Genomic DNA, 11,797 nt, shown 5'->3' on the forward strand with positions numbered 1-11,797 from the left:
CGAGATCGTGTTTGGCGTTCAAAGGAAAGCGATTTTGGCGTCCACATGTAAGCACTTTTGGCGTTCAAACGAGAACGAATTGGCATTAATACGTAACTGTTTCGCGTTATAATAGGATTGCATTAACAATTTAACGAGAACGATTTTGGTGTGATCAATTCACGCCATGGTCAAATATTATTTGCCCGTATTAATACCCTAATTTAAGCCTCTATTCACCTAATTTACCTCATTTTAGTACCCTATTTACAGCATTTCAAGTTGATTTGACTATAGTAGTTAACCGCTTTCCTCCCATTCTGCCGACCAACGCCGCAAATTGTCGGATTCATCAAATGGGACAAACATCTTGGGTTAAACGTTCCCAGTGAAATTAAATTACTAATTCCCGGGAACGGAAAGATTCTATCTTTTACTGCAAAAATCTACTTAACCTATAACGATTGAGTGGCTAAATAAAATTAGCACTAAACCCAATTTTTTGGTAAAATATTTAGCAAAATTGATAGTTTACAAGAACCAAATAATTTTAAATTAAAGAAATGTACCTTTATAAAAACATTTCTTGATATTTATTTTCATTTTAAGTCATATGCATCACATAACACTGCAAAGAAATTTGAACATAAAACGAGTACCCAAATATGATTTCCTAATGTAATACACTCCCTATAAAAAAGACATCAGCAAATATTTTATTTTTAAACGCTGCCGACGAAAAAACACTTCTTATTATTGAAAAAACCAAAATATTACCTCTCCGAGTCAAGAGGTCTACTTACAAACTTATTTACCTAGATAAGGAATTATATCTCTCCTTTTTTGATGTAAAAATTTACGAATTATTAAAGCTAGGTTCCCTCTTGACCGAAAATGACGACCGAAAACTTTAGCTTGCTGCGTCAAAAATGAGTTTTACGCAGGCCTTCAACGGCAAGATTTTAGTTTGGTTCACACATACGACCGAATTCAGACAAAAAGGGCGGTCGGCAGGTAGTCACGTGGTACTTAAGCCTTGGCCTTTGATTTTCCCTTGATGTTATCTTAATTAGGGAGCTTACTTCTACCAAATTAAGGTCAGAGATTCAAATGAAAGGTTTATTTCGTACAAACACGGCAATAGCGACTAGCGATCAAATCCGATTAGAGAATTCAAACTCAAAAATTCATAGCATGCAAAGGTGGAAATGGCGACTGGCGAGTTGAAACAAAACTCAAAGCGGCGATAAAAAACTCCCCTATTATGACGTCAGCAGAAGCTTCATCGCGAAACGAATTTTGATTGGTTATGAAAATAATTTTACGTCGGCCTCTGCTTCAAAAATAGAACACTAATTCTGTTTCGGTCACGTTAGGCGGAAGATGTTTTACCGCAGAGGTACTTACGCAGTGTTTCCGTCGTGTTTTCGGTCAAGTGGGAACTAAGCTTAAAGCAGTATTCCAAGCATAGAGAATATATAGTAAAGCAGATGACATTTTACATCCAATAAGAATGTGCCTTGGACACATGAAATCAGTCAATGGGGAAAAAACAGGAAATTAAGTGCATAACTTTTGGGAGAGATGGAGTCTTTATGTGTTTAAAAGGCCCAGTTGTCTACGCCTCAAATTTTAACCCTGTACTCTCATAACTACATTCACAACTGGTTTTTGCAATATAAACAATATTGTCTCGTTTCACCTCATATATATTCTTAGTTTGCCAACGCGGGTTTTAACGTTAATTATCAGCAAAGCTGATTTGTGGTTAGACGCAATGAAAGTCAATGTGCACCACAATAAGAATGAAAACTCCGAAGCTACAACCCAATTACGACAAGCCCTTTCAATGATAAATTGCCACCATGGTCCTTACATCTGTTTTAAAAACTAGACCTTATTTAAATGTGTACTTAACTTTCGGTTCACTCTGAACCGTTAATGTCTCTTCAATGCAGACAAGAAAATCAGAACCCATAATTTACTAAATCTCGGGTCTCAATTACTTCCTCTTTGGTTCACTAAGCTAATTACTGTTAATCCTTAATTTACCCGACGGATCCTAGCTTTCTTTTTGTAATCACCATAGCAAGGATTATTGCATATACAGATGTAGTATAGCTTAAGTAATATATAAACAGCCATTTCAAATAATAATATTAGAAAATATCTTTGGAATATCAAAATGAAACAGAGCATTAAAGCCACAAAACTATTAAAGGCATAGTAAATACGAAAACTATTTCCACATATTCACTTTATATTATGAAAAAATTGAATATTAAGGTTCTGTAGGATTTCTTTACACATCAACACAAAACAAACTGCTAAAGCGGCGCACTAGTGTAACAACGGACGGACACACACAGACAATCACATAGACTGCTTTTTAACCCTTTTCGTATTAACTTGAATTTGAGAAACAAGATTATCTTAAATACTAAAATAAATATAATTAATATTAAACATTTTCTTCGTTAGTTGTTCGCCTTATTGAGCGTTACATCGTTTTAAAAAAGAACAATTAATCATTCTTGAGAGACTTGACTAATATTGACGTTTGAAATGAAGCATACGACTGCTGCTTCGCCTTACTCAAATAGGTAGTATATAAAGGACTCGAATCGTAGCTGTTGATAAGAACATCGCAACCTTTGGAAAAAGACCCCGCCATTGGGAGGCTAGACGTTTCTCGTAACCCTAGCCGATCGTCGCTAATGTCTTAACCTTAACTATGATGATGGAGATAGAAGCCAGTATGTGGGATGGGCAAAAGACCGGATGATGGTGGTATTTAGAAGCCAGTGAGTACAGACTGGTGTCCATGTGGGATGGACAAAAGACCAGATGATAGTGGTGTTAGACAGACAATGGAGTAATAGCCATTATAAGTGGAATACAATTTTCCAAATTTCAGGTTCGGAAATTGAGAACACATTTACCCCGATTTTCCAACTGCGAACGCGGTCCCCTAGGGTGTAACATCAGACGGATAGACAGACAGACACGTCGAAATTTGAACCTCTCCGTGACATACGTCACGCGGAGAGGTAAAAATTCAATTTATAGGATGTGTGTATATGCACACGTCTAGTATTAAGAGGATGAAAGCTTAAATTTGGAACCGTAGGTATTAAAGACACCTAACCTAAACTAAGTCTTACCAAACCTAACCTAAACCTTTTCTAACCCTAACCCAACCTGACCTACAAAACAAGCAATATTTTGAAAAAGGCAGGTGTTTATTGTATATAAACTTAGCTAGTATTTTTCACGATTATTTGGAGAGGAAGATCGCCAATCAAACTTAATTAATCACCCAGTTAAGCAAGTTATTTAGTTTACGTTTAACCTCCATTTTCTAATAATATTTCGTAATTTGAGTCTGTAAGTGCTTGTGTTCCTGAAAAAAATCAATAGTCTGAGCCAAGAAAATAATATAATGGTAATGAATAATTGGCAAATTATTATGTTCTTGAACATCAAAATATAATAAAAATGATTTTTTGAATTATAATATTAAAATTTAGATTAAATGAACCTGGATTTTTACCATTGTAAATATTACACCCAAAAAACTCGCCAAGAATTGCTCCCTTGAACGCCCAAAAAGCTCTCCTTTGAACAGAAAAAAGCTCCCGTGTGAACACTCATAACGCTCTCGTTAAAAAAACAAAAACGGTCTCATTTGAATATCAAAAACATTCACCTTTGAACGCCCATAATGCTCTTGTTCTAAAGCCAAAAACACTCTTGTTAGAACACGAAAAACCATCTCATTTGAACGCCAAAATGTTCTTATTTGAACGCTTAAAACGCTCTAGTTTGAATACTAATACAATCCTATTAGAACGCCAAAACGACCATGTCTGAACGTTTCATTAGCGCAAGGCAGTTATTCAAAATTAAATGGGATGAAGATTCTATTTTGAGTGGTAATTTATAAGCTGTTCAAAAATGAATGCTAGTGGTTAGTTTTGAACGCGTAAAACAGTCCTTGTTCAAAATTGAATTTTTCTGGTTAAATCTGAATTCGTCAATAGAGGTTTGTTCAAAATTGAACGGTCGCCATCATTTTTGAATGCCGAAAGCACGCTCATTTTTTTCAGTGTACCGTTTTCCGTTGAAATAACTTATTTTACAGGTAATCAATTTCAAAAATTTACTTATCTCGGGTTTTCGGGCACAATTCCATTCCCCCAAAACATTTTATCATTACATTAATCACTTTTGAGAGAGTACGTGTATGACATTCCCTCATTTGTGCCCGGCATGCTTCGCAGTGGATACGTTTTAAAGGGACGTACAATCCGTTATGTATGGGCGGGGCCTATATCAAACTTATCTTCCATCAAATATAGCTCTACTGAGCATGCGTGAAGTTCGTAGCATTATCAGTGCATTGAGAATGGGCATCTACCGTAGAAACAGACGTTCAAGCAGACGACAGCCAAATCACTACTCCAGGAAATAGTAACACTACTACTAAAAAATATAGTTCTTGAGTCTTATAGACACGCCCATACATAACGGATTGTACATCCCTTTAAGACAATGGCGGAAAATTAAGTAGGGACAGTTAGCTTTTTACTCGTGGTTATGAAAAATGATGTAATGTCTAGTGTACTTCAGTCAACAGTCATACTGTTCATTCTCATAGCTCAGGACATGATTAATGCTGCTCACTATTTCTCTCTCTAGTTTCAAACAATGGTTAGAGACCATTCAGTGCCGCAGGTCGCACATGAATATATTTCAACTACAGTTTACATCAATTCTCTGTGGTCGTACTATTAGCGGGTTAAGCACTAATTTGTTCAGAACATGTCTCGAAAGTGTGCTTGTTGTAAGTTTTTAAAGCAGTGTTGCCAATGTGTGGGTAATTTCCCACATCGTGGGAGATTTAGGTTTGGTTTTAGGCTCTGTGGGGAAAAAGTAATATTTTTCCGAAATCAATCAAATGTCGGAATTTTCCTGTTCAAGAGTTAATAGTGCAAAATTTTCAAAAATGCACTAATTTTAACTGCACAGTTAAAATTAGTGCATTTTCGAAAATTTTATACGGTTTAATAATTTCAAGCGACATTTTGAAATAAATTCGGTGATTTTAAGTTTGGCACTGAAAAAAAGAAAGCATATTTTGAGAATTTTAAAGCATTTGTACATATTGTCAAAGCCATGCGGAGTGATATTCCATATTAAACTTAGTATGATAAAATAGTCCAGATAAATATGACTGTAAAAAAGGGGGTGTGGGAAATGCGGCAAATTTTTAAAATGGAAGTGGGAAAATCCACTTTCTAACATTAGCAACACTGATTTGAAGGTTTTGGTCATGGCTAAACAGACCGCTCATTCAGTTTTCTATTGTTTTAAAGCTTATTTTGACACGTTATCTCTCAAAAGTAATGTAATGATAAAATGTTTTGGGGGAATGGAATTGTGCCCGAAAACCCGAGATAAGTAAATTTTTGAAATTGATTACCTGTAAAATAAGTTATTTCAACGGAAAACGGTAATGGAACGTTGTTTTTTCTTAAGCATGCCTTTAAGTTTCAATTAAAAAGAAAAGTTAATATCTGATCCTTCAGTCAAGTGATAACCTCAGTCTTATCGATACTTTTTAGGACTTGATTCTAATGAAGACATTTTTGATTAATATCTGCTCCTTCAGTCTTCATTTTAATTAAGATTGTTAAGAAACTGTTTTACATTTTCAAAATCTACACTAAGCAGAAACATATAAAAAGGGGACCGTAACTTTAGCTCAATCAGTCATTTATTTATAATGATACTCCAAAAAATAAAAACGTAACTCATTGAAAGTTTGTATTCTTATTGTAATTAACATAATACAATTTTTTACAACCCTTTATTGAAACGCGAGGCGCTCCCCTAAAAATTCCACAAATAGGACCAAATTGACAGTTTTACACAATTTTTTGAAACGCTGATTTAGCCTATGTCTGTTTAACCTTTAGCTCAAACTTTTCATAAGCCCAATATGAAATTCGGATATCCATAAAACTTCTCAAAGACGATCCGAGATTATCAATTTCGAACTTTTTTGTAGCATTAACTAACGTCTGTTTGATATTAAGCTTATAAACCTTAAACACAATATAGTCAGGGCAATGCCGACTCAATTCCACAAAGGTGATCCAAGATTGTTAATAAATACGCCTAAAAAGTGCCCTCTTCAAAATATGTAGCCGGGGAAAAGAGAGTGTGATCGAGTGGGCTATGCTAGTGGGTATTTTGGTAGTAAGTAACGGGGGTTGGGACTCCAGGCATAGCCCGCTCCATCCAGGGGCGGACTGGCCATAGGGCCACAACTGCCACTGGCAGTGGGGCCCCAGTCAATGGGGGCCCTCCTTTTTGGTGTTGCATATTTGAAAAGTAGACCTTCACTAACTCAAAATAGTTACGTATCTCGTAATTCATTTAATAATTTATAAAGCGGTAAGTGATATTTTTGTAGTCTTATTGTTTTCGACTCCACTTTTATACAGGGACGGAAATAAGCACAGGACACTGGACATTGCCCAGTAAAATTTTAAAATGTCCCATAATTTTTCTAAAAACCAGGGGCCCACTGGACATTTTGAACTATAACTTTTTCTGAAATTTTGATAGCTTGACCATGAATATGCGACACTATTTTTGCACACTCCAGTGGTAAATGTTCTATAAATTTTCCAGTCTAAAGGGGCATCACTAGGCACATGTCTTAAGAAAGTTTCCATATTTCGGGCCCTGCTTTTGTACCGCCTTTCATGCTTTGCCGCTTTCTCTATATCCGGCTGCTGCTGGGTCTACTCCGAACAGCGAGCCACGTCTGTCGTTTTATAGGTCTGAAATTTATTATACGAATTTGTTCCGTCAGCAGAGCTGCAGAACTATTCCCACTATTCTAGTCCACACCCCTTTTGCAGTGGCGGCTCAAGTCAAGTGGAGGCCCCAAGCGGTATCCATTTTGGGGCCCCCAAACTCAAGACATTAAAATTAAATAGTAGTTGTAAGAAGGAATTTATATATAAGAAGGCCTAAAATAGCGTCCGGTGCGCGCGTGATAGTCGAAAATCCCCCCTTAATTGGAAAAGGAGCCGGGACTTATTATTTTATCTTATATCGTTTTTTTTGGGTCGCCTGAGAGCGCTCCGAGACAGGGCCGGAAATAAGAAAAAACATTTATAGGACATGTGTCCAGTGACCCCCTATTTGTCTGTAAAATTTATTAGACATTGTCCACTGGCGTGTGCAAAAATAGTGTCGCATCTTCATAGTCAAGCTATCAAAACTTCGGAAAATTTATTGGTCAAAATGTTCAGTGACCCCCTTAGTTTTTGAAAAAATTATAGGACATTTTAAAATTTTATTGGACAATGTCCAGTGTCCTATGCTTATTTCCGGCCCTGCTCCGAGATCGCTCCAAATTTACGTGTTACGCTCTAGCTCGGAGGACCGAATGTAGTTGCTCCGAATGAAAGAGAAAAGTTTTTTCAGAGCGGTTTTGTGACGTCTTCAGGCGCTCCGTCTCTAGACTCGGAGCGGTTGGGATCAATCCGGGAGGAAACCGGGAGTGAGCGACTGGGTCATTGTAAGCTGAACTTTTTACGTCGGTCTCGCCGGCGTTGGTGGCGTACATCCAATCAGCGAGCGTCCCTGGCTCACGTGCGAATATTGTCTGCCTTCTATATTAAAATGGCGCCTGTTTGTAGCAAAGTAGAACGATTAGCTCACGCAGTTAATTAAATAGTTTCACTGCCTTTAATTCAGAAACGAAAACACAACGTAAATAAACGAAGAATACGGATTAGAGAAGTTTTCAAGGATAGGGAAATAGATGGCGATTTCAAAAACCTTATTTCCAAAGATACAGGGATTATCTTTTTGTGGAAAACTGTCGTTATACACCAACCCAATTTGACTATTTGTCATTAATATCGAGGGTAATTAAGGACATGGCCATATTTAAGTCACTCACGACGATAGACAATTCAAATAAACTCCGTATGTATTTTTTCAAGCAGACGACAATCGCACGTGAGCCAGAGACTCTCGTTTATTGGATGTACGCCACCAACGCCGGTGAGACCGACGTAAAAAGTTCAGCTTGGCGAACATTTTTTTCTCTCTACGCCTCCTTCGCCCAGCGCGGTTGGCGCAAAAATTTGCCAAGTGCGGACAGCAGTTTTTCTCGGCGTGCGTGGCGAGCGTAGCGTACGTAGCGTGGCGAACGAAAATTTACGCCTAGTGTGGACATACCTTAAGACGCACCGCCGTCTCGGAGGAGCTCGTTTTTACGGCAAAGAAAAACGCTATATATTTTCCACCATCTATTTCTTTTACCTTTTCGTTAAGCCTTGGTTTGGTTTTTGGAACTCGCGAAATTATAGGTACACTTGATTCAATTTAGAAACAATTACAGAACGAACGATTTTCACGTAGAGACACATATTCAAAATCCATCAAGTTATGTTCAAAACCTTTAACTAACTTGTTCATGGCAATTAAAAGCAACCGTCGTAAATTTTCAGTAAAGAGGAGAGAAAGACGGAGAGAGAATCGGTATAGGCAGCCGTGATCCATGCTTGGTAAAAACGGGGTTAAATATACGGTACACCGCGGTGCCTGAGCGCAGCTTTCTCGCGCATAGTTGACGTAGGGGATGACAGAGATAAGGCGAGGAGGTCAATCCCCCATGCGCAAAGGATGTGCGTCCTAAAACTAAACGCACCGAAAAATGTTTTTACTACCCCCCTATTTTCCCATTTTTCGGCGGATTTTATAAAGTGCGTTTCTATCTCCCTCTCTCTCCTCTTTGGTTTCAGCACCGCTGGCAGCCTCCATTTTCTGTTTTCTTTGCTCGAGGTTTGCTTTTTCTCTAGTCGGAATCATTCGCATCCGTATAACCTATCCCCATGGGATCCAATGGGAAAGCGCAGAGCAATGACGGGCATGAAAGGGGTGGGGCTTACTTGTCCACTGACACAGACGGGTAAGAGTAGAAGCGTAAAATCTCGCGACTTAGGTCTTCTTATATAAATCCATTCTTGGTGTAATACTGAAAGGGAAAATATTCGTCATTTATTTCATTTTAAAACTATTGTTCTCTTCCATTTTTTACTTTAAAAAAAATGTTAATGGAAAAAAATTATTTCTGCTGAATTCGGGGCCCCAAGCGGCCGCATAGTCCGCTTACCGTTAAACCCGCCACTGTCTATACGCTGTAATAAAAATACTGTCATCTATTGCCAGCGATGAAAACAAAAGATTTGACCCTTCCACGGTGAATGGTGCTAAGCAGTTTTTGACCTCCTTGACAACGTACGATAATATTTTGTGCGCTATATTGCTAAAGGAAGTGTTTCAAATAATGTTACCAGCAACAACGTATCTTCAAACCAAAGGATTGAATTTATTACAGACCTTGAATATGATTAAGATTTTTATTACTCAGCTGGATGATTTGAGGATGAAATTCGAACACGTCAAGTTAAATGTATCCAAATTTATCGATAACGTCAATGAGATTCTTGAAAATGATGTTAACTTGGATGATTTAAAAATTGAAAATACTTTTAAGGTTAAAGCTATACGCAGAAGAAAACGTATGGCCGGAGAGAAATGTAGAGATGAAGCTCCTTCAACTCCGGAAAAAAAATTTGAAGTTGAGGTTTTCAACTCCATGATAGATGTTTTACGAGCTCAACTTGAACGATTCTTAAGCTCTGATCAAGAGAGCATTTTAAACGCAATAAGTCTACTACATCCAACAAGTTTTGCAAATTTAGACACTCAACCTTTCTCTCTGAAACGGTTATGTTCCTTAAGTAGCGTTAAAAACGAAGCTAAATTAATCAAAGAACTTATTAGTTTCTCTCTGTTATATGCTAAACTCGACCTTAAAAACCGGGCTAATGATTTAAGTAAAGTGGCTTCAGAAGGAGGATACTTAGATGAAGATGCTTCCTCCAGCGCCTTCTCCTCCACGGAGTCTGAACTCGACGAACACGAGAGAGAAATAACTGAACCAAATTTACCAAACGAAGAAACAGATTTTAGTTACGTGGACAGTGGTGGCAATAAATTCGATTTAGATAGTTATAAGTGTTCTGGAAAATGTTTTGTCTTGGCTGTGTGTTGAAAATACTATACAAATATAATATGCATAGTAAAGCGTACAAAAGGCTCTCCAAAGTGTACAAATGTGTAGTATTGCTGCCTTGCACTCAAGTACAATGCGAACGAACATTTTCAAAACTAACTATATTGAAAACCAAATTGCGTGCAAATTTAATAGAGGAAAATTTGGAGAGTAACATGATATTATCCTGTGAAAATAATATTATGTTCTCCATTGAAAATAATGATATTATAAACGAATTCGCTGACAGTTCAAAAACTCTAAAGAAAATGTTGACTTAGATTTGTGTGTGTTTTGAATTTGTATTGTAATGTCTAATTAAAAAAAAACTTAAGAAAATTTGTGTTGCATAACTTACATTATAACGACCTACTCCCCTCTACTTTTAGGGATCGGCTTGGGGGGCCCTTTTTAAATCGGTGGCAGATAGGTGTGAAGCTTGCCAGTCCGCCCCTGGCTCCATCACGCACTCGACAACGCAAAGCAACTCGCGCCAGCGTGGGAAATAAGGCGGTAACACAGGGCAAATGACGAGTTTAAAAATTGCCTGTTACAGTTCAAAAATTAAATCGGAGGGGGGTCAGTGGTCCACGAGACTACTAAAAAATTCAAGGGTAACCACACATTAAAATTCTAATATTTTAATTATCCACTTCCTTAGCTTAGCAGACGACGTTCTCTGGCCAATGGTCACGGACCAGTTTATTTATTCCAAGTCAGGAGGGTCTCTGGCCTAATGTCCAGTTTAAAAAAATCCTTATTTCCCACCCTGACTCGCGCTATAGCGCAAGCAGCTTGCGACGTGTTGCGCGTGATCGAGTAGGCTATGGTCCGGTCAAAAGAAATCTTCAGTTCAGCGTTGTAAATAAGGCGGTGGCATAGGGAAAATGACCAGTTTAAAAATTAAATCGGAGGGGGAGCAGTGGTCCACAGGACCACTAAGGAAATTCTAGGGTAACCAGGGTCCAGACATTATCTCAACTATTTTAATTACCCACTTCTTTAGTTTAGCAGACGCCGCGCCCTGGTCAATGGTCATGGACCAGTTCATTTATTCCTGGGCAGGGGGTCGCTGGCCCAATGTCTAGTTTTAAAAAAATCCCTATTTCCCACCCTGCTTCAGTTGGGAGTCCTGGAGCTCCTAAAGTCCAGAGATGCATATGACAAGGATTCATTTCTCATAAGCGAGAATGGCCAACTCTGTTGTGTTAGAGACAGCCTGGCAGCCTGGTATTTTTTTACTTCTAAAGTTCTAAGTCAGCTGGGTTTTCACCTTTAAAAGTTAATACAGCCCTTTGAATTTAAATAATTAGAAATGAGAAATGTTATTAAATGAATAAATCTATACGGTTGCAGTTGTGTCGAGATGAGAGCAATTAAATATGTGTCTTTGATATTTAGCTCTGATAATTTCAGAAACTTAATAAAAAGTAGTGTTATGTATTTAACCAGAATTTATTTTATTGAAATTTATTAATAATTATTTAATTTAAAAAATTGTAATACTATTTTATGTTTTAAATTTTACAAATAAAATTCAAAACAGTAAACATAGGGCAAAGGTTATATTGTATTATAAATAGCCAGTGGGATTGATTTTAGCTATATCGCAATTAGAGCTCGACATTTTCTATCCATTATCCACAAATTAGAAATTAATTTGAATGA

General features: G+C 37.5%; 1 protein-coding gene across 1 annotated transcript; it reads left to right on the forward strand.

Annotated features, from left to right (window-relative positions):
- The first annotated feature begins 6,123 nt into the window (after window positions 1–6,123).
- Window positions 6,124–10,468, forward strand: LOC149679491 (uncharacterized). The gene is made up of 2 exons (XM_089835246.1): window positions 6,124–9,484; window positions 9,569–10,468. The coding sequence occupies exons 1-2, from the start codon at window positions 9,359–9,361 to the stop codon at window positions 10,127–10,129; spliced, it is 687 nt and encodes a 228-aa protein (XP_089691372.1). The 5' UTR covers window positions 6,124–9,358; the 3' UTR covers window positions 10,130–10,468.
- Window positions 10,469–11,797: the final 1,329 nt, after the last annotated feature.

Source organism: Phalangium opilio, unplaced genomic scaffold, assembly GCF_054372755.1.
Source record: "Phalangium opilio isolate 3A_F unplaced genomic scaffold, DU_Popi_V2 ptg000041l_1, whole genome shotgun sequence".
NCBI classification, from domain to species: Eukaryota; Metazoa; Arthropoda; class Arachnida; order Opiliones; family Phalangiidae; genus Phalangium; species Phalangium opilio.

Bases quoted from the DNA above. Each gene is read 5' to 3' on its own strand.
- LOC149679491 (XM_089835246.1), top strand. From the start codon at position 9,359: ATGTTACCAGCAACAACGTATCTTCAAACCAAAGGATTGAATTTATTA. The intron at 9,485-9,568 runs GTATCCAAATTT...AATACTTTTAAG, and splicing joins TCGAACACGTCAAGTTAAAT to GTTAAAGCTATACGCAGAAG.